Raw genomic sequence first — 23,450 nt, forward strand, 5'->3', positions numbered from 1 at the left:
CACACACACACACACAAGAAAACAAACAGAGGAGAGGGGGAAGAAAAGGATGAGGGGAGGGTTGCACACTGTACTGTACATCAAATATTAAATTGTTTACAGTGGCAAATAGACTCATCTTAGCCCAGTCTGTTTGAAGTGACAGTCATTGCTGCGAGTATAGTGGGTAAAGTGGATCATCCCTGTCGTATAGTGGGGACCTACTACTGTAACTAAGAGACTCATTTACCATTCACTCTGTTGTGTCACTTCTTCACACACTCTTGTTGGAAAGGCACCCACTCTTTGCATTAGTCAGGACTGACGCTGATATCTTTGCTTTTGGGTGTTAACGCTGGAACCCTGTAGTGGTCTCTGTCCGTTTGCTTATGTAACAAACGTCATACAGTGAAGAGGAGGATGAGGAGAAGGAGGAGGAGGAGGAGGAGGAGAGGAGGAGCAAAAGAAAATCAGCGAGGAATATCAAAGTATAGTAAACTGTTCTTCAGAGCAAAGTATGTTAAAAAGACATGTGCTAAATTCTGCAGGTACCATAAGCAATCCATCGCCCTTTACTTAGCAGTATGAATATACACAAAGACACACACACGCACTTACACACATGTGCATACACACATGCATGTACAACACATACTCAAACCCAACCTTGGAGATTTGAGTGTCTGGCTTTTATCTTGCCTAACCACCAGGAGTCAAGTCAGGAACCTAGTGAATAATTCACTGTATTTACCTGCTCCTCTTTTCAAGACTTATAATGTTTGTATTGCAGCACAAGTAAATGAATAAATAAATAAATAAATAAATGAAGCACTAGGTGAACATGTGAATGCATAAATAACTAAAGGAGCAGGGAGGCAGGCGGGTGTCTCAGCCAGAGGTATGTTGCCATCTTCTGGTTTTGGAGTCAAACTTCAGGGAAAGGAGCAATTTTGCCTTCAGACCTTCAGTTGCCCCATCTTTAATATTTTTGAATTAGATCTAAATACACTGGCAGCCTTTTAAACTTTAAAAAATCAGTCGCATTGTTATACTTATTTATTTCACATGTCTCCGGTTTTGTTCAGACGGGGTTAACTTTCACCAAGTGCCTTCATTACTTTTATTTGAGTTTTTTTCTAAACATACTGTATCACAAATAATGAGATTATGAAATTATGCTAATCTTGTTATGCAAGAATATACATTTTTGATAGGTGACTCAAGGCTCCACTTTGAGTTGTTGTCAGGAGTTGTTGCCAGAATTTAGATGCCTTTTCTTGTTTATCTAATTTGCATGTATGATTATCCACATATGCCCTCCTGTTCCACTACTGCTCTGAAAATGATCTGTGCTGTGGCAGGGTGTTAATTGGCTTGGCCCTGCAGTGTGTATATGTGCACTGGTGTGTGTCTGTGTGCGTGTCTGTACCTCCACACAAATGTTTGCGTATGTATATGTCAGCATGTTGACAGCGTGAGCAGTGTCGGAGTCTCTCTCCGCGGCCCAGCACATGTGGCTCTCCAGCCAGTCTGAGTGGCTCTTTCCTCTGTTACTAACATGCGCTCTGTGCCTCCCCATCCCTGTCCTGCCCTGCTTGGCTCTGTTAGGCCCTGTCCTTCATTGACAGGGCCCCACCAAGGAGCCAGCCATTTACTGTAGCTTAAATAGAGCATATTAGATTTTATAGGTGTACTGCGCAATATTCAATAATATATTTTATTGATTTTCATTAGCACTCTATTGTCAAGATATGGTCATATCATGTTGTTGTTGTTGTTGTCCAAATTAACAATTTCAAGATTTTCTAATTAAAAATGAACTAAGTAAGCAGTGTTGTTCTAAAAGAAACATCAGTTTAATTATTTTATATGTGATCTTTCTATAATCTGTATCAGAATAAAATTCAAGTGAAAAGCTTGATGGTGATTTCAGACATATTCCTCAGTCCTAAATGCAACTTATAAGCATAATAAATACAGCTAGAATTGTCTTGTTCATGTCCTATGATCATCCACACTGACACCTACTTTGTAAAAACATTTTTCTAGTCTCAGTTGAAATCTGTTCAATAGGAAACTCTACTCCACAGTGAGCAACATTACCTTGTGTCCCAGACTTTCTCAGCCAGGTCCTGTGGCATTTGTGTTCATTCCATTGTTTAGTACAAAGATGTCTCGTGGGACATTGGTGTGCCTTCCTTTCATGGCGTCCAGCATCTTCACCAGTCATCATGTTGCTGTGCGGTGTCCAGGCCTGGTACCTGTGTTTGTGTGCCTTGGTGTTACCTGCCAAGTGTGTCTGCCCGCTCTATGTGCTGCAATGGTTAGTGACATCAGAGGTGCTGTTTCCTTCTGTGTTTAAAAGCGTTTTGTGTGACTTTACTTTGTATGTTGCTCTGCTCTCCGATGTGTGGAGTTTTTGGTGAGGTCGGCGTGGGGTGCTGAATAAGCGGGATGCCACGCTGAGTGGGCACATGCCCCAGAAAGTGCCAGAGGAAAATCAACACTGCAGCCAAACACACACACACACACACACACACACAAACACACACAATCTCTGCCCTCTCTTTCTCCTTTTTCCTGTCTGTATCTTTTCCCACTATCCCTCCTTCTCCTTTTTGCCTGCGGCAAGACAGCTGTGTCCATCAGGCCGTGAGGCCCGTGACATCGGTCACACGCTAAGAGCCCACTAAGATCATGGCAGTGGAGCAGCTCTTCTAGCTGTTTATGTAGGGAGGAGATGTGCAGAGTCTCCCTCATGACCCTCATACGAGCAGTGAACAATCCATTTTTTTCAATGATTGAAATAAAAAAAGAAAAATACACTCTTTCTAACACTTTCAGTTATCACTTGTTGTATAGTTCAATTATTCCCAATCTTCAAAGTTTATTTTGATTCTATATATCGATGCCATATTTTGTACTCTATCAAAAATATTTGGGCTGTGTGACTGACTGTATAAAGGAAAAACAGATGCACTACTTGCTTTAACTGAGAACGTCCAGGAGCCCCTTATTGTGACTGACAGTGTGCATAATGTTTTAATTTGAAAAGAGACAGATTGGTTAAAAAACGTTTAGGGATTAAAATGTAGAGCAGCAGTGAACTATAATTATAATTAGATATATAATTCAGTCAACACAGAGAATGAAGAAAGATTTTCTTTCATTCATTTTCAGTTTGCAGGCCTCACTTCACTCTATTAAAGCCTTTCATGTGGTGCTAGCAGCGATAGAAGAACTAATGTTTTGAATGGTTCCACAATAATGAGTGGACCATCATTGTGGCCTCTGAATGAGATCCATTATGATTTCATGGCTGGTTGGGCAGAGTTTCAACTGCATGCTCTTTAGAGGGTGTTGTCAGCTTCACTTAGAATTACCTGAATCTTTTGTTTAATGTTATGGTGAATATTAAAAGAAGAGATTGCAAAAAAAGATAAATCACTCACTTAATGTCACATCCAGATGTTTTTTCAAGATAGGCCAAGAAGGTAAAATAATTTGTACATCTTATTGATACAAATCAAATTGGTAATAATAAAATAACTGTGCTTCAAAGCTGCCAGACAAGGTCTGACAAAACTGAATATTTCACTCTGCACGTTAATAAATATATAAACAATGATCCATGTTTTACAAAAAATAAAAAATAGATCAAAACAGGAAGAAAAAAGCGTATCCTATTTCTTATCTAAAATATATCTCAAAATCAGAATGTACAGTGGCATTTATTTGATTTAATTCAAGTTTGAATACACACACACAAAGTTTTTCATTTATAAACTAGTGTAAGTGGCAAATAAGGTCTTCTTTCATTAAAGCAGTAATAAAAATTAGCTGATATGAGCTTAAAAAAACAGTGTAACTCTGTAACATTGCCACAATGCTCACTTCAGCTGTGGTTTCAGTGTAATGCTTAGAAACATGCTTACACAATGAAGTCTATCACAGATTGCTGCTTATCTGCTTGAACCTCACATCAGAAAAAAATAATATTTAATATAATTTGTATCTTTCTTATATAATCTTTGCCTCTTGAATCATTTAAAAATGCAATAAACTGTGGTAATTCATTTAATTGTATTGTATTTATTTACAATCTTTACTTAATTTTTTTAAAGGATGTTAACTCCACTACACAATTTTTTCTTGCATGCCATTGTGCATTTACACTTTTTTAAAGTATTTGGATTATTATTTTTTTTTGTCCCACTGCACACAGTTTTTGTGTTAAAATTACAGTAATTCTCCTTTTAGTAATACATTGCCCACAGCCATGTGGAGCTGTATTTATAGTAAAAATATTGTCACACATTGCCACAGCTGCTCCAATTCACTTAATGTTGGGCTTTAAGGAGCAGCTAAAAGCTTTGCTCCAACAGCTCTGTGTCTTTGATGTGAGGGAACTGGATATCCCCCCAGATCTGGAACACAGTCCCAGAATAAACACTGTGGTCTGGAGGTTAACTTGAGGAGCACTATATAGCCTGAATGCTGAAATCCATACCGCTTCAATGATGGTGCCTCTCTCACTTTTCTCCCCACCTCACCCTTCATTCATTCGCTGCTTTCTTTCTCTCTCTCTCTCTCTCTCTCTTACAGCTTTTGTAAGTTTGTGTGGTGCGGCAGCATGCGCTCCCTCGCCCTCTATCTTTCCCTCTTCATCTCTCTTTCTCTTGTCCTCTTTCTCTGTCCCTTTTCACTTGCGAAGGTCCGTTTGAACAGAGGAGCTGTGCTCTCTTTGACCTGTGCTTGTCAGTGTTAATTGTATGGGTTTAATTACAAAAACACATTTAGCACGTTGAAAGGGGTTTAAGTTAAATCCTTCCTCTTCAGTCCAAACCTTTAGGATTTAGATGTGGCAGGGCTGTATCAGCTATCCGAGTCAGATTAGATGTTGCCTCTTATCTTACCACAGCCTGTCTTTTGAGCCGCCTTTTATTCAGCTGTCTGTCTGAGGCTTTTGCAGGCTGCTTAGATGCGCTTAGCAAGGCAGCTTGATTTGTATGATGCGTCCACTCATTGCTTCTTTAAAGAATTATTTACTGCCCCTTTTTTGCTGGTTACTTATTAAATCAAGTTGTAAAAGTGAACTTTAAAAAAAAAAAGCAATATGTGCTTCCTAAGTAACTATAAGATCTTAATTTGGTACAAATGCATCAACAAAATTAGTTTTACTATTATTTAATGAATTGATTCAATTTTCATGTTTATACTCACAATGCACTTCATTCTGTGAAAGACAACATTCGCAAGAACAATTGAAACTATTTAAACATACAGATATGAAATAATTTTATCAGAAAAATATGATAAACATACAAATTCACATATAGAGTTAAAGAAATTTTAAAAAATGCTTCAAATTTGAAAGATTTCAAAGTTTGATTATTAACTTGCAGAATGTGAAATGTGCCCGCTCTGTAGAAATATCTTTAGAAAATAACATAATGACATAATTCTGAGACACAGACACGTCCAGACTTAATTCAGTTGATTCCAGTCCATTGTGAGGCAGCCAGCGATGCTCTGTTTAATCAGAAGGATTTGTCATGTGATTGACGGACTGTTGACAGCAGTATTGGGGCAGTATTTAGCAAGGTCTCAGGACCCCTGTGGCTAAAGTGAATTTTATGGAGACACTGGTGGGTCGCTGGCATAACAAGAAGTCAGGCAGTTTTTAGAGCTGATGCAAATGAAGGTATTTCATGTTGACGTCTCACCGTCTGGGGTGTGATAGTTGATCACTTTGTGCATGGTGGGAAAAAACAAAAGTGCATGCAAAGCCAACCCGACTGCATAGTCTGTGTGTGTGTATGTGTGGTTACACCCACCACTGTCCCGCTCTGTGTCTTGGAGCAGAGTAGAGTACATTAACAGACCTAATTTACAATGTATGGACTCTGCCGACTGGAACATTTGGAGTTATGAGATAGTTAAGCGCTTGGTTAACAATGCCTGGTTTGAAAATGGGCCAGTGGCTGGTGGTCGTCTTGTGTGTCCCTAATTATGAGTTATTGCTGTGGAGATTTTAAAGTCAGCAGTGAGGGGAAAAAAACCCATTGACTAAAGAATTAATTTGTAAGAAAATGATTAAAGGCAAGTTAGTGAGGTATTAGTTATTACTATGCACATATTGTATTTTGAAATGCTTTAATGTGACATAATGTTACATTAATTAGTTTTGATATGCTTGACCTCTCTTTATTTATATAATATTTATTTGTTTGTAACATTTTCTAATTTAACTCCTCAGATTTAAATATGTGTAATTTCTCGCACTTCATCACTTGAAATGTTTTTAAAATAATACTGACAGTAAATGTTCTTTTGAATGAGTATCAATATTAGAGAGGCTCATTTACTTGGATGCTGTCTGTTTCAGATGTTGATGTTTTTTGTTTGTTTATTTGTTTGTTTGTTGTTGTTTTTTCAACAGATTCCTGGGGGAACAAACATGTCACTAATAAATGAGATTCTGATTCTTCTGCTTGATGAAAACTCACTTAGGATTTCTATGATTAGTTGTTTTACCGATTACAACACAGCAAGTGAAACTTTAATTAAGGCTCCCATGGATTATAGGTTCAACTAAATATTTACTCAAATAATGTGTTTAGGAAATCATTTCAGAGGGAAGATTACATTGTTATTATTTTGAATAAAAGTAAAATCTCATGCTGCTACAAGTGAAATAGTCCTCTATAGTATTGTATTCGTCCAGCGTAATCTATTGTCTAATTTCTTTTCATTTTAGGCTTTTATTTTTTCAACCGTAAAAAACATGTATTACACACATTTATGTCAGATCTTAAAACTGAACAGCATTAATGGCTCTGGCACCTTTATAACATTCACATGACATGCTGATGTTTTATCTTTGACCCCTCAATGGCTCTTTGAGTGCTACATATTTTTAATAAAATAAAATACACTATGTAAACGAAATAAAATTTTATAAAGATTATACCTCTTGAATGTTTTCTGACTTTTTTTTTACTGCAGTCCTGAGGTCATGGTTTTGTGGGCAGCACTGCCTCTAGATGTAACACTGAGAACTACAGTCCTATCAGAATTTGTATTACAGTTTCTAAAGGTAAGTCTTTTTGTCTTTAAGGTTTTTATGAGCGCACTTTAAAGATCTCCTTTGAATTTGAATTTGGTACCTTTGAGGCAATTTACTGAAGAACCTTAATTTTCTTGTAATTAGACTATATTTCCATTTCTCTACATATGTGATGCTCCAAGCTGGCAGCTGGTCTTTCTCACAGTAAAAACAAAACCAAAAAAAAATCACAAAAAGCATAAGTCTTGACTCACATAAGTGATTTCAAATTTGTCTCTTTCCAATGAAAGGATAAAAATGAGAACGAATGAATTGCAGCTCTGAGGTTTAATTGCTTTTTCATGATCCAGCAATCCTGCAGGAAAATGCAGCGTAAAAAAGCCCAATTAGAGTCTTTTCACTTTGTGCTGGAGACAGCAGGGTTCAGGCTGATTGTCTTTCTCTGCTAGTTGCTCTGCTCCAGAAGGTGATACTGGGTTGGACCCCTGTTACCCTCCGAGCCTTCTGTTAAATTTGGCAGAAAAAACACCGGGGCTCAAGGAAGAACAAAGGCGCGCCGGTTTCACCATAGAACCAGAAAAAGAATCCCTGAAGAATGGATTAATTTGGTCTAATCGAGGAGACCCATTCCATGCCTACTCTAGCAATGAGAGCTATTGGAGCAGGCAGGAAGCAGCTCTCCTCCTTATTAAATTGCCTAAAATGGTTCGGAAGTTCTTTAGCATGCTCCCTCTATACAGCAGATGCTCTGCATTAATTGGTCTATGAAGGCCTGACCCGGGGTTCTGTGCAAGGGGTTTAAGAAGCATATTTATTATTTGCTATAACCTGGCGTACATGATGTGTGCACACAAGGGCCGTATTTCATGATATTATACCGTTCTTAATGTTGCGTGTGCTTCAGGGAGCTGGTGTTTGGGAGGTAATGTTTTAACAGCAGGTAAGTCCTAAACACCATTCATCAGAGGCCTGCTCTCTCCCCTCATCCGGCCACAGCCATGACTGATGGGCCTGTCTTTTGTATGAATGTTTAGCACAGTGGAAAGCCATATGCCACTGGCACCGACTCCTGCCCACCACCTCCTACTGTAGCAGTGGTGGAGAGAAGAAGGAGAAGAAGAAAGTCAGAGAAAAACGGCAGAGTGAGAGAGATTGGGCTTAAAAGCAAGAGGGCAATAGAGGGGAAAATAAGCACAGAAAGAGACAAAATGAAGCACTAGTCTTGAACACACCACCTGAAAGAAAAGCTTCAAATTTTGTGGCACTGTGTGGGCAAAACTTTAAATACAGTCAGTGAAACAGAGGGAGAGCCCTCTCAGCTACTTTACCACTCACATACAACACGAGGGGCACGTATACATAAACTCAGCTCCACACAATAATAGTGGTAGAGATGTATTTTTAATAAGAGAAGCGGTGGTGGGAGGTGAGAGGGGAGGTGGTGCCGGGCTGGTCCATCTGTCCCAAGCAGCCTCTCTCCCAGTGCTGCTGCCGCCCCCTCGTGAGAGAAGCACAGCTGTTACTGGAAAGCCCTACTGTCCAGAAAAGGGGCTCGCACTCCTCCCCTCCGTCCTCCATCTCTCTGTCCCTCCAGCCCTCCACCTCTCTGCCCAAACACCCCTGCAAGAGGATGAAACGAACCAGCAAGCCCAGGCACTGTGCAGTCAGCCTGCGCGTCTGCAATTTCAAACCTCTTTAGATCATTTTTCATGCTCACCAGAAATGAATAATGCACACATTAACTGGTGCCAGTTAATAAATTTCCGTCTCACTGCACTATATTTTTCAATAAGGGTCTGGCTGCTTCGTTTTGTTTTGCAAAACAGCCTCAGAAGGCTCCTGCTGCAAATTATTCCAGTACCCCCCCACCCCCCAATTTTTCATCCACAGCCAGAGAGCCTTTTTCTTGACTTAAGAAATGATAAAAATCATAAATCAGCTTAAATTTTCACTGTTGCATGCAAATGTCAGTGAGTATATTAGACATTTTGTTATATCCATGATCATTTAGTGCTTTTCTCAGCTGAAGATAATACACCACAACATTTTTCGCAAGAGTGCATCCTCAACATTCAGCCCCCAGGGCACCACTACATAGAAACAGAATCAATCTTGGGGAACTTCCAGGCTTTGTAAGGGAGCCAAATTGGCAGACTATGTCCATTATATCAGTTCAGCAAAGCCCTGGCTAGCATCTGGCCACGCTGGACGTTTTATAGCCCATCTCTAACTATTAATCATTGGCCGCGACATCACAGACTCTCAAGAGGGTGTCTAGATGCTCCGTTACAGGGAACGCCACTGAAAATGCCAGGGCATGTAGACACGACGGTCCCAATACCCACTGACAGTAGCCCTCCTTAAAATGACAGAGTGCATCCAAGCCAGACGGACAGAGTGGTGTCAGGGAAGCACTGTGACAGGCGAGGGGACCACTCTGAAAATGCCACCGTGCCCTAGTGGCCTACAGTGTTGTAGTGCACTGGTAGTATCTGTTCTGAGGTCGTGTCATGTAATATGATCTAGATGAAGCAGACAGGGTGGGTCCCTCTCAGGGATGTGGATGGGGTGTCAGACAAGCTGCTCCTCTAATAAGGGCTGCCATTCTAATGATCACTCAGTCAGCCTAACCTCTGACCCCTACTGTTATAAGAAACAGAGGGAGGGGCATGCTGGGATGGTGGGAAGGACTGTGAGTTCAAATGCACAGTATTTACATCAATTAGACAGGCAAGATGGAGGTGCCCATCAGAGCCCATTAGGATTGTTGTGGTTGGGGGGAGCAGGAGGGAGGGACAGTGAGGGCCCTACAGAGGCCCAGCGGACACATCACAGGACTGCCCTTGATCACATCCTGTCACATTGATGAGAACTGTGTCAAAGACACTCGTACAGATGTACTGTAATGTTTGTGAGTGTGTGTGTGTGCACGCTTCAAGCTGTAATGCTAGCTGCCAGTCCTTAAATACCACAAAATACAATAAATACAGTATAAAACAGTTCGTGTTAGCCACACTTACCACCCAAAAAGGTTTTGTCAAGCATACATCAAAAGGGCCTGCTCTTGCAAACCCAATCACTCAATTTCAGGGTGACCATCCTCACGTGTTTCCACTGCCTCTTCATTTAATGTCTATATTTTAGCCGTTTTGATAAACCCTGTGTTTCTTTATTTTGTTCGGGGGGTTTGCTGTTGGTGCTTATCAGATGCAAAATAGCACACCTGCTGTTCCAAAACGCCCTCAGTGGGTTCAAATTAGTGCTCCCCTGCTTCTTGTTCTGTTGAATATGCTGCTGCAACAAAAGGATGACAATGTTTTGTCGTTTTTTTCATAATGAGTTTGTTGAATTTAGTATTACAGACTTTTGAGTGGTTTTGACTGTGAACAATCAGACAAGATTCTCCCGAATCCACTGATTACTATGATCAAACCTTATCAGTGTGATTAATAGAACACAATAAAGAACCCCTCCTGAGAGTTGATTTCATTATATAGTTGTGATGGAGCATCCGAGCAGGTAAAAGGTGTACAGTGAAAACCCAGAGAACAAGGAGAGGACTTCATAAGGCTTTAGTATCCCATCTTTTATTAATGTCACTCCCTGGGACAGCAGGTTTTTGTCAGTCAGAATGGATAATGAAGATGTTGGCGGGGCCGGTGAATCCATCCCTTTAATACTCACATATTTTATGATAATGAAAGGTATTCAAAGAATGATTATGATAAAAGTAGGCTCCCCCACTGGTGTGCCAGCACAGCTGTGCAGCTAGACAGTCGACTGCAGGCACCCAATGAAAGGATCACACAGAAAAGTAAAGAAAGGATCCACGAGTACATAAAGCGAATAGCTGATGGTTTTGTAGCCGACTGTACATCGGCAGCACTGCATGTTACACTGCATGACGAAAAATAATATGAGGGAAAAAAGCTTTCGGTCTTGAATGTCACTATTCAAACCCTTTTTGATCTTATTCTGTCGGCATTCGCTCCATAGCATGAAGCCCTTTCACCATATTGACCTTTACACGAGTCTTGTTGAAACAGATTTCATCTCTAACTAAACAATTCTTTGAATGTGCTGTGTGCATGGGCTATTTGTTATGGTTTCAGCTATATCTACCACTGACTCTTTACATCAAAGCAGCAAAAATAAAAACAGAGGAAATTTCATCATATGATATTAGTTGCATATTTAGGAGGTCATATACAAAGGACATCGATGGTCGTGTGTGCTGTGGCCCCCCCTCCCCACCCGATGTGCGTATCAGTAACATCTTCCGAGCATCAAAGCATCGACTGGTGTATTGTACTGTATGTGTAAACAAACTAAGCAGCCCCTAAAGCAAAGCCATACCAGCCCGCCAGAGCTTCAAAAGTTCCCTGCGAGCTGTAGGAAGCAGGTGAAAAAATAGAAGTGCATTGAACTTTGACCCCGGGTGCACACTTGTTGACTGATGTTTCACACTGGGGTCGCCTTTTCCCTCAGCAGCGTTCTTCAAGAGGAGCGGGCGCATGTGTGCGTGCATGCATAGTCCCTGGGGAGATCATCCCCGTCTCCCTTTGAAGGCTCTGTGCTATAGAGCTGTTTTCATACAGCACCGGCCACGGGTTTCCTGTCTCAGCTGACCCCTCGTCTCCTTTTGGACACTTCAGAAAAACTTCCCAGTACAAACACCTTTCTCCCATTAACTACAGAGGCTTCACAAGGAGCAGGAAGCCAAAGGGGGTTTTGAACCTCACAGTGCCATCCCACTTAGGAACAAAAGAGACGGGCATTAAAAAACAAACATGATAACTACATTAGCCCACCAGTGGTAAGCATTAACCAGCTGATGCCCTTCACGGACAGTCAGTCAAGTGTTTTCCTGCACAACTATGTTGTGGCCGTGCGCACACTAGCGCTCTTGGTCCAAGCTATAGCAGCTTTTGAGTACAGGAACATTTGGAACTCTTGAAAAAGGGCCAAATCAAATACATTTTTACAGCAGATTCTCTGGATCCACACATGCACGGTGCTTCGTCCAGCTGACACAACACGGGGTCAGAGATGAAAAGAGGATAGGGTTCCCTGTGGATCAGTTCCACATGGCCTTCGAGTGGAGTAACAAAACAGCACAGTGCACACGAGCAAGGAACCAGCACAGGCATAGAGCACACCTGTCACAGACACATCTCACACCTGTTAAATCAAATTAGTTACTTGGTAACACAAGCAGTCTCATACATGAAAAAGTGTCTAATAATAGTTAAAGCTACAAAATCACAACTTGCAAATATGCGACTTGTTGTTTTCCCCAAAAAAGAACAAAACTAGAGCCTGATACACAGATCATGGTCTTTATTTCCAAATGGTACAAAGCCGGAATAAGTGAGATAAAATAAAACCAAGTGGAACAATGGAAAAATTTGTTTTAAAACAGGCAGGGGTCCTGGTAGGCTCCCTCAGGGTGTGTGGCGTTTAAGCTGGTCCAGTTTGCGTCGCAGCATGTTATAGTTGTCTCTGGTCCCAGGAGCCTCGGGGTCCAACTTTAGAGACAGCTCATAGTGTTTCTTTGCCAGCTCCAGCTTTCCCCAGCGATGATACAGCACAGCTGAGGAAAAATAGAAACATGGTTCAAGCTGAGAAGCAGCAACTATTTAAACTCTAGTCATTTAGTGCATTTAATACAGGTCATGTAGGTTTCTGTATTATGCTGTAATACTGGTTCTGCTGGCACGCACAATTATTCTTTTAGCTTTCGAGTGCCTACAATCTCTCATCCACTCTGTAAAATATGTGATACAGCCAAAGTTGCAGTAGCTTACCTAAATTGCCATGGCAACTGGCAGCGTTTGGGTTGATCCGAAGAGCATGGAGGAAGAAGCCCTCTGACTCCTGAGGACAAAAGATAAAAAAAAACACTCAATCAGAAATGTACCACTCCAAACAAGGGGGTACGGAGTAAATTCATTAACATGCACAAAAAAAAAAACTATATTCTGGGGTGAAATGTTACTACACTGGCTGACCTTGTATTTCTGTAATTTCCCCAGGACGTTGGCCAATGAAAACATGATAGTGTGGTCGTTGGGGAGGAGCTTCAGAGCCTCCCGGCCGATCAGCTCAGCTTGACCCAAGTTACCTCGAAGACAGAACAGACAAGTACAAAAAAATGGATACCACACGTACAGCTTGACACATGCTCACACTTATTTTGAGTGGAATCTAAACATCGTAGTAGCCAACATATATGTCACTAACATTTAGATGCAGTCAACAACATAAATCCAGGGATCGGCTGTAATAGTAACAGCTGGTACGGAGAGAATCTGACTGCTTGCTTTATTTGTCAGCAGCGTCTAGAGCAGAGTTTTTCCCTCTCCACACATGGAGGAGCGGTTTAGTCTCCTAATTAAGGTTGAACACAAGGCCCACTGGGTTATTGATCTCTGTCACAGACCCATCTGATGTCTGGCCAGAAATGGAGAAAGAAAGAGAGAGACACTCAGTCAGAGAGAGAGACAGACAGGCAGACAGGCAGATAGACAGACAGACAATGACGGTCATGTCCTGAGTCATGGCCTGTGCCCTTCAGACACAGCTTGCCAACATGTGACTACATGTGTGACTGTGTTTGAGCGCATCTGCCTGAATCTACACTGATTCTGCCTTTTGTTTGTGTAATGATCAAAACAAAAGAGGGGGGGTGAACATCAAAGAGGAAAGAATATTCCCAATTCCTTGCTTTTTGAAAATGACACCTTTTGTTCTTCTTCTCTTTCTTTTTTTTTTGTTTGGTGTGGTAGCCGGGGAGAGGGGTAGAATTATTTCTGTCAGATTTGGGGAACAAATGCGGTGGGGGAACTCTGAGGGGGCGCTGTTCTGGCTGTGCTTGCCCATGTTTGATCAGGAACATACTGGGCCCTGATTGGACAGTTCCAGTGCCCTCCTGGGAGACTCCGCCCCCGCGGGAGCAGCTTCTGACAAAACGGCTCGAGCTTTTGGAAATCAGAGCATTCTCCACACGGCAGGGAAGAGTGCCTTCAAAACTCACAACACAAAGCTTTAATACATAAATTTCAAGCATTACTGATTCCTGCTCTTCCGGTCTAATCTTGTTGGCCATTTAGATTTCCTGCCTTTCCAAAATAACAACGCTGTGTTTCTTGGCTGTTAATGCTGGAACAAGCTGCACCCAGAACAGAGAGTTCTTTGAAAGTAAAGTGACTCATAAATTCAAATAAAAACTGACAAATGGATAAAGCCTATTATTCTTCCCCTTATTATTACATGAAATTACAGAAATTATTATATTTTTGCTGTAAACTTAGCTACATGAAAAAAAAATTAGTTCTTTCCTAGTGTTCTCTCCTGTCAAATTTAGAGTGACTGGAACAGGCTGTAATCATGAGGTGTGTTTTTTTAAATTAAATTACAAGTAATTTTTATGGTTTTTGTACTGTATGTACCGTTAGTGTGTGTGTGTGTGTGTGTGTGTGTGTCTGTATTTTTGCTGATACCAGTGTTGTCCAGCAGAATGACCATGTTATTCCAAGCCAGGCTGTGGTCAGGTTTTAGCACAGTTGCATTCCTCCATGCGTTGAGGGCATCCACATGTCTGTTCTGGTCAGCATACTATCATGACACGAGAGAAATGCTGTTATAAAATGTTTCATTTCTCTCTCACTGTATGGCAAAAACCAACCTATAAATATATATACATATAATACAGGTTTTCAATGTCTTATTTGGTTCAAACTTTAGAATCCAAGTTGCACCCCCTCAAACCTGTATTTCTGTTTATTAAAGCTGCCTCTCTATTGATAAAAGCAGCACCTCCTAAACCGTATTTGCACCCTAGTCTCACCAAGCGTCCTAAGTTATAGTAGCAGTCTGGGTATTTTTTCCGAAAGCGGATGGCGTTCCAATAGCTCTGCTCTGCTTCATCAAACTTCTGCAGGCTGTTCTGAACTATACCCAAATTCATCCAAGCTGCAGCAAAGTCAGGCCTGCACAGAGGAAAAAACAAAGCTCAGTCGGGAGATATTTGGCACTGGAATCAGTGAAATGAAATGGTTGTCGAGTGTTGTATTTCTAGGCGACGTACTGAATAGAAACAGCTTTAGACAACAGCTGCTCTGCCTCTATGAGTTCATTCCTCTCCTTAAGGATATTGCCCAGGTTGTTCATGGCATGGACGTAGGTAGGATGTAGCCTGAAAGCCCCAGAAAACTGCAGTAAATACAACTCAGCCCTCTCTCTTATATACTGCCATAATTCATCTATTAAGTAGCTGATTGGATTACTAATGCTTGTTAGGAGACATACCTGACTGCCTCTCTGTAATATCCGATAGCTGCGGTGGTGTTCCCTCTGTCAGCCAGGTTCTTACCTACATTATAATGGACCTGAGAAATCAAAGAAGTCATCAGCACATTAGACACAGAGCGTGATTTCAGTTGCTTGGCTGCAATGTATTTCCACATGTGGACTAACATTTTACCAACACAGCATGCAAAGAGGCAGGCAAACACACAAAAACACAGATATTTACCTTGGCATTGAGCGGACAGACAGACAGGGCACTGGTGAAGAGGCTTTTCTCTGACCGCCACTGGTGACTGCGTAGAGCACACCGAGCTACATACACACACAGCAGTGCAAGCATAGAGACACACAGCAGCTTCTGGAACAGGGAAGAAAGGGGAAAAAAAGAAGGAAAAGGAAAAAGAAGACATTTAATAACCATGTGCTGTAAGTCATTATAACCGTTAAGCTTAAAAATAAATCATCTGTGACTCAGAGTTAATAGTCTGCAAATGTATCTATGCAACACGTGGACACCACCTGCTGTTATCATCTCTTTACAGGTGAGTCATTAGTCATTTCTCCTGTCTGACCCTGCTCTGCATCACTGAGTTACAGAATCATCAAAGCTGCATAAACAGGTGGTTAAATAAAAGAGTTTAAAACCGAGGCAGTGTGACCCGGTGGCTTACAGAAATAGAAAGATCACTGAGTTTAATCTTTGCTGGAAACTGAGCATTCAACAGAGTGCGGTATCCCTTCCTTCGGTGTGATCTTTTCAGTATGATTTAGCCCTACCCTGTATCTGGACCAGCAGAAGCAGCAGTGTCCCAGGGAGTAGGCCAGCAGCAGGCAGTAGCCAGCCGAAGACAGGTAGAGCACTCTCTCAGCAATGACGAAGCCCACCCTGAAAAAAATGTTACAGGCAGGCAGAAAAGGGACCACCAGCAGCACCAGACCCAAGGTCAGTGTCCTGGCAGGGAGAGAGAGAGGCCATAGAATGCCAAAGGAATATATACATGTGTATGACAATCGAAAATGGCAGTCTGACACTGTGTGGTGAAGAAATGTAGGCTAAGAAAAACAGGCTCAATAAATCACTCCAAAAACTATCCTAAACCTTTGCAGTGAACCGCACACACAATCCGTCTATAAACCAACAGAGAATCTTAAAAGTCAATTGAGACTTGGTATTCTGGTCACACTGTGGTGGAAATGATACAATTTTCATAATCAAGTGCAAGTCTAGAGAGGCCAACATGTACTTCATGTACTTCTCATCTACAGCGAGTGCGAGATGGTTGTGTTCGCTTACCTCCTTCTCTGGCTGTCCTGCGAGCATAAGGCTTGGCTTATCAAGCCTATCAGAATGCACCAGAGCAGCAACAGCCACACCATCCTCCAATCAGTGGCTGACTTAATGAGAGGCACACAGCCCATGGACCAATCAAAACACAGCCACCAGGGACACAGCAGCAGCCAGGCATTCAGAGAGTAGTAGTAATTATAGTTCACTATCTGCCAATCAAAGAGGAACAGGAGGGGCACAGAATGGGAGAGGGTCGGGAAAAGATGAGGGGAAAAAAGCATTTCAAATTCAGAATCCAAGTCAATCACTGTCTTTAAAAATGTGATTACTTGGGTCAAACCTAATATTAGAGGGTTAGCAATATTGCATAGATCCAAACATATATTTTGAACGTTGAAATCTAGTCTGTGATTAAATGGTGCACCTCGCATAAATAACCCCCACAGAAAAAATAAAAATAATATAATATAGCTAGACTACTATAAGCTATAGTAGTATATAAACCTATTATATAATCATATATTTTTATGTATGTATGTATGTAAAAAATGAAAGAAAAAAAAATTACTCACTCGAAGAAATATATTTTCTGCAAAAGAGGCAGGGTTGTCTACTTCAGTGAATGCTGGTGGTCCTGTTCCCATGATTCTCCAGCGTCCATAGAGCATTGACAGTCCTCCAAGACCCATGAGAGCCAATCGTGTAAGCAATCCCGTTTGCAATATCTCACTTACCTGTCAGAAAAATATTACCACTTGTGACTGACAAATAAATATCCATGTTTGTTAGGTACTCGCATGTGCAATACAGTGAACTAAAATTCATATTCCTTCACAAAGATGATGTATGTGATGTGACATTAATCATACAACGGAGTGCATAATTTATGACAGGAAAGAGGGGGAGGGTATATAAACTGTAACTCACATTGAGTGGATTCTTCCTAAGGAGTAGCCTCTGGCTGAGTTCATACACATTAACATTACAGATCAGGAGGACATCAAAGGCTGCATTCACACCCTGGAGCAAAATACATGGAGAAGGAAGGAGAAATGGCATTTAAAATGTATATAGGTCAGCAACAAAATGGATCTTTAGCTTCTATCACCCATATGAAAAACATGACTTCTAGGTTTTTTTTTTATGTAAGCAAGAAGAAGAGATCACATTGATTGTAGAGCTGAAACGATTAGTTGACTATTCATCAATTAGTCAATTAATAATCGCCAAATATTTTGATAATCAATTAACTGTTTATGTTATTTTTCATGCACAAATGGCAAAATATGTTGTTTTTTCAGCCTCTCAAATACGGATATCCTGCTTTTCTCTGTTTTAAATCATATTAAACTGAAAATCCTTTTTTTTGGACTGACAAAACCAGACATTTAAAGACATCACCTTGGACTTTGAGAAAGTAGGATGGACATTTTTTACTATTTTCTGACATTTTATAGACCGAACAATTAATACAGAAAATAATAGGAAGATTAACCGATAATGTAAATTATTGGTAGTTGCAGCCCTAATCAACTGGTATGTCTTCATAAAGTGTTATCATATGAGTATTTATAGTACAACACTGATGAAGTCTCCCTTAGAACATTTTTCTCACTGGATGTGATGAAATCATCAACTCACAACAAAATGGCTTTACAAAACAAAAACAAAGACTTTGTACCAAGACTGTGATGCCTTGTTCTTTGCAGAGCATCGCTGCAGCACACAGCAAGAGGCTGACCACAACCCACTGGACGGAAAACCTGTCATCTCTGTCACTCCCTGTGGGAACACAAAGCCAAGACCAAGCCAGTTATGGACAGTTAAGGCTTTTAAATGTACAGATGCATTAAAAAAAAAGAAGCAGCTACAGAATGTTTGGTGCTGGTACCATATCAGCACATACGGACAGTCATTTGTACAGTATAGCATTACAGTGGACATAAAGAGTAACACTTAGATGAGATGCCTACCCCTGTTGAAAGCTTTGCAGTAGGTGAGGAAAGAGAGCTGGAAGAACAGAGCGCACAAAAGATCTGCTCGCCCCACTATACCAGCCACCTTATTGAGAAGGAGAGGAAAAAGGGGAGATGATACATTAAGACGGTAAAAAAACAAGTTAAACTACCAAAGACACAGCATTGTTATATACATCCTTTCATAAATTATTGCATTTTACATAACAACTTCCATATTGCATTCTATTTTGCATAGTGCATCCAGTTACGATTGGAGGCTTATTAAAAGAGATACGGAAAATCTCTCATTATCAACATGGTCTGTTTGTGTTTGTATTTTATACAGTGTGTGGGTACAGTATGGTTGGCATCCTGGGGTTGCTTGCTTTGATACATACAGCAGGCCTAAGCCAACAGTGTGCCTGCCTCCCACCCCCCAGGTCTCACCCAGTCCTTGACCTGCATGATTAAAGAGAATTGAGAGGGGGAATTGCTGCCTTCCAGCCAGGCTTTACAGCAAACACACATATGGTGGTGGGTCAATAAGCATCCCAACACAGCTAATAGTCAGGCCGTGCCATCGCACGCACCTTGGCCCTGCACTCCCTGCTGAGACGGGGCTTTTGTTCTTGGCATGGAACCACTGAATGTTTAGTATTAAAACCTCTGGACGAGTATGTCAAGATGCTGCTATGGGGAATCTGTGCGGTTAAAAAAAAAGTTTTGTTTGTAGCCCAAAATCATAACTAGTACAATGTCTCAAGGGGCTGTACAGGCCCACAATAGCAACCGTTCCTGACCTAGCACAAGTTCAAAGCACTAACGGGAACTTGCATAATTGGGCACAACTGGTACAAAAAGCTGACCTAAATATATAAATGAAAGTGTAAATGTTTTTTGCTACCATGAGTCATGATTTTAAACTCAATAAGCAGATGCCTTGAATCTACTGAGGGGCAACAGTTGTGCACTTTTGTTACAGTCTTATATTTGACAATGGAAGGTCTCTCTAAACAGCACTATGTGGAGAGAGGGCATCCCAGGACTGGGAGTTGTGGATGAACTGTTCTCTATCAGGAGAGAAAGTCAAGTAAGTCACTACATGGAGAGAAAGGGTTTCAATAGAGCTTCCAAAACCATCTGAAACTACCCAGGCTCTATCTTCCACCATACTCATCATTCCTCAGTGAAAGATGTGACACTCACTGAAGTCACAGCCGTTAAGTCTCAAACTCTATGTATCGTTATTACACTGTCGGAGCACTTTGGAGCTTACATCATAGGATGCGTACAGTATGTTATGCTTTACTGACATGTATGAGTATTGTCTAACAATGAAGTGCGTCATGGTGTACTGCTTGCTTTATTTAATGCTACTGTGAGAGCCAAGCACGTAAGAATTCCGATGCACTTGATACAAATAAAACATAAACACATGGATTTGAACTCTACTTACACTTTCTGTGTGAACTGGGTGTGCAGCAAAGAAAAGGGCAGCAAGCAGAGAGGTCTTGGGAGCGTGGTTCAACATCCCACCTTTCTCATCATAGGCAAGTCCCCCAATCAGTATGGCAAACACGTCAATCATAAGGGCAGATATGACAGCATGGAGGATGATGTTCAGCACATGGAAGCCAACTGGGTGCAGGCCTCCCGCCAAGAGGTAGTTCAGCCTGCAACAGGAAGAGGGGAAAATATCAATGCTAATATGAGAGATGTAGGAAAGTACAAAAGTGTGTGTGTGTGTGTGTATGAACTATTGTAAAGCCTAATGTGATGTGATAGCATTGGGGTAGTGTGAAAAAAGAGTGTGTCTGTCATTTTGTGTTGTATCTGTAGGCACTGTTACCTCATTGCTCAAGGCAGTAGAGGATTGGACGGTACTCTCAGCTGTTTCAACTGAAGCCTGAACCTTGTTAAGACTGCATGAAGCTCCAGCAATAAGAGCCTGGAGTAAATAGGAGGGAGAACTCGTGACCTTGCCGAGTGTCACCCTGCCACAGCGTTATGCAGCACTAGACTGGGACCAGCGCAGTGTTCCACAGTTCACTTACGTGTCTGTCTCATACCTACGCACAAAGGATGAGGAAGATCCTAGCATCCTTGGATCCTTTATCACGGCAAGGTCAGGAGTAGCCCCTACGTGGTCATTCTACGCTTCAAGTGAAAGCGAGTATTTGCAGAGATGAGAAGCTTCTTCATATTAAGCGGTCACCAGGCCATATGCAAGTATCAGTACGGCTGCACAAACTGCCGTAAATGAAAAGACAAACGAACCAATCAGTGCTAAAATGGCAGACGTGCCGCCTACTCTGATAACCTCCTTTTTATAGGACTGCTTTGGACCTTTGCAAATCAAAATGGGGGATGATGCTGTGAGAAGCAAACATAGCATCAAGTATGGCCAACCCAGACACAAAATTGTTGCTCATGCGTGGCCCAACATTTGCCCTCCTTGCCCCTGGTTGTATACCCCGCTACCAAACTCACCAGGAGACGCAGAAGGAGACAAAGTCAAGGTCGCACTGATCACTTTTGGCTGAGCTTGTGAGGCATCATATGTCCAATCTCCAAGCTTGCAACAAATGGCATGCAGACCCAGAAAATATACGAGCAGAGACGGTAGTGGTGTCGGTTGACCCACAACTGTCCTGTGCGCTGTGGCTGCAAGAGTAGTCAGGAGACTTTCTGGCAGTGATGGACAAGTGAGTGGTGCAGAGGTCAACGTGAAAGGTCGAGTCCACACATGTCCTGTTGTCTGCCTTATCGCCCTACCCAAAACTGGAGATTACAATGCTAGTGACACTACCGTCTTATCAACCTTCCACAGTTAGAACTCATGACATTTCCCTATGCAGTTAGCCTTCAATTCCATTCCAGTCAGACACTTTCTGTGTTTACGTTTGGTCAGACTCAAAGATTTTGAAATGATTCATGCTCACGTAGCTTGACCCAATATATGTTTAGCGTGAGTCCTTCGTTTCCCCAAATCTCTAGAACGGAGATAATGAATACAAAGACAGAGCCACAATAGCCACATTTATGGGAAATACTGGAATATTCCTTTTATCATTTAATGTTGACAGGAACTATGCTGTGGTGTCCTGTCAAACAATATTAACACCTGCTAGCCAATCAGAAACAACCATTTTGTAACCATGGTATAACATCAGTGTGAGAGTTCACACAGGAGATATGTGCCCTTACCTAAATGTAAGGACAGTGAGAGGTCGGTAGGATTTGTGACTAGAGTTGCTACTCAGGTTGCTTCCCCAGAAGTCATTGCTCCAAACGTTATTCAGGGGTGTTGTTGGTTTCAAGTCCTGGAACAGAAACATCAAATTAGACTGACGCCAGCACCGCTAACGTGTGTAAGACATCACTGTTGGTGCTGCAGACGCAACGTCATAAAATGGTTATCTTCTGCAAAAAACAAGAGGTACAGCAGACTACCAAACTACTGGGAAGAGAAAAATACCTTGTTGTTGACAATTGCTTCGGAATCATCAAACACAAACTCCCCATCATAACTGTTGATGAAGCACAGGAGTGCCAGCAGGGCGACAGTGACCTTGGCCTGGACTGGTGCAAGCTTTGGCAGGGGTATTTGGTGATCCCAGTAAACTTCAGATAATGCCATGATGCACGGGGTCTTTGGTCATTCTGTATCATCATCCAGTCCCTGAAGGCAACAGCATGCGTGCAGACATACATACACACTGTGTCAGATGCTACAAATGCTATCCAACTCATAGGCTGTAAATACTGAAAACCAGGCTGACTCAGAGGGCACGGTCTTTATACACTGTTTGGATTCATACCTTATCTTTTGAGAGAGATGTTGTGAGAGGTCACCCTGCCTTGTGTAACTCCCATGTTAGCTTCCTTGCCAGCTGGCTAACTAGCAAACGTAAACATCAACTCGCAGCGGGAGCCAACAGTCGCACCTGCAATAAACGTGGTCATTAGCTTTGCACTTTGTAACAGAGAGGTGAAACAGTTACTGCCACTCACACATGACGGTGTAACGTGAAGGGTACCTTGGCAATTAGCAGGCTAATAACCCGTGACTTTAGCATGTCTTGTTCGCGGGTAATATCTCCATTTATCCGGCATTAACGTGGCAGACGCGCGGTAGTAGTTATGTTTGTATTACGCGCTAACTATTTGAAATCTTTTGCGGAAAGCTGTGGAGATTTCAACCCTCCCCGGCGACGTGCAGACGGACAACGCGCGGTTGTAAACAAATATACACGCTCAGGCTGCAGCACTTCCTGTCCAGCGTCACTGTCACGTGTCCTGTTTCAGCCAATAGTTGAGACGGTGTGCAGTGGCAGCGCTAAAGTGGAGTACATGGCAAGTGTGGGGTTCAGTGTGGTTTCATTTAAAACTTCACACACATAACGTAGATCATCTTTAATGCTCTTATAGTTAAATAAAAGAGTGACTGACTAACTGACTTATGTTATTATTATATGTTATTTAGAAATAAAAAACTGCTAAAAGCTCTTCAACCTTTTCCTTCACTTGAGGGAGATGCTGACAAGCTGCCCCTTTCCCCAATAATAATTTTCAACTGATTTTGAAGCCTCATGCCTCATTGTTTTTCTTATATTCCCTTTAAAAGGTTAGCTTTAAAATTGATCTCTTCCTTCACCACTTGTCACTGTCTCCTTCCCTCTCTGGCTCGGCCTCTGAAATAATGTTCTTATCCTGTTGTTTCCCTTTTGCAGAACCACTGATGCAGTCAGGCTTGCCTTCCATATGCGAACACACACGTGCACACACACACACACACACACACACACGTGCACACACACGCGCACACACATTCACACACTCATTG

The 23,450-nt window shown here is 41.7% G+C and overlaps 1 protein-coding gene across 1 annotated transcript; it reads right to left on the reverse strand.

The window, feature by feature from the left end:
- Positions 1 to 12,373: 12,373 nt before the first annotated feature.
- Positions 12,374 to 22,266, reverse strand: tmtc4 (transmembrane O-mannosyltransferase targeting cadherins 4). Its single transcript, XM_035677054.1, is given in 18 exon segments — positions 12,374 to 12,641; positions 12,856 to 12,925; positions 13,060 to 13,172; positions 14,551 to 14,665; positions 14,898 to 15,039; positions 15,138 to 15,245; positions 15,359 to 15,438; positions 15,585 to 15,716; positions 16,136 to 16,310; positions 16,653 to 16,855; positions 17,219 to 17,380; positions 17,574 to 17,666; positions 18,328 to 18,428; positions 18,620 to 18,707; positions 20,061 to 20,277; positions 21,812 to 21,927; positions 22,083 to 22,232; positions 22,234 to 22,266. Coding segments are annotated over 18 exon segments (2,247 nt in total). The 3' UTR covers positions 12,374 to 12,492.
- Between the last annotated feature and the right edge of the window lie 1,184 nt (positions 22,267 to 23,450).

This window comes from Morone saxatilis, unplaced genomic scaffold, assembly GCF_004916995.1.
Source record: "Morone saxatilis isolate NCDOM2014 unplaced genomic scaffold, NCSU_SB_2.0 Contig5, whole genome shotgun sequence".
Classification (NCBI taxonomy): domain Eukaryota; kingdom Metazoa; phylum Chordata; class Actinopteri; family Moronidae; genus Morone; species Morone saxatilis.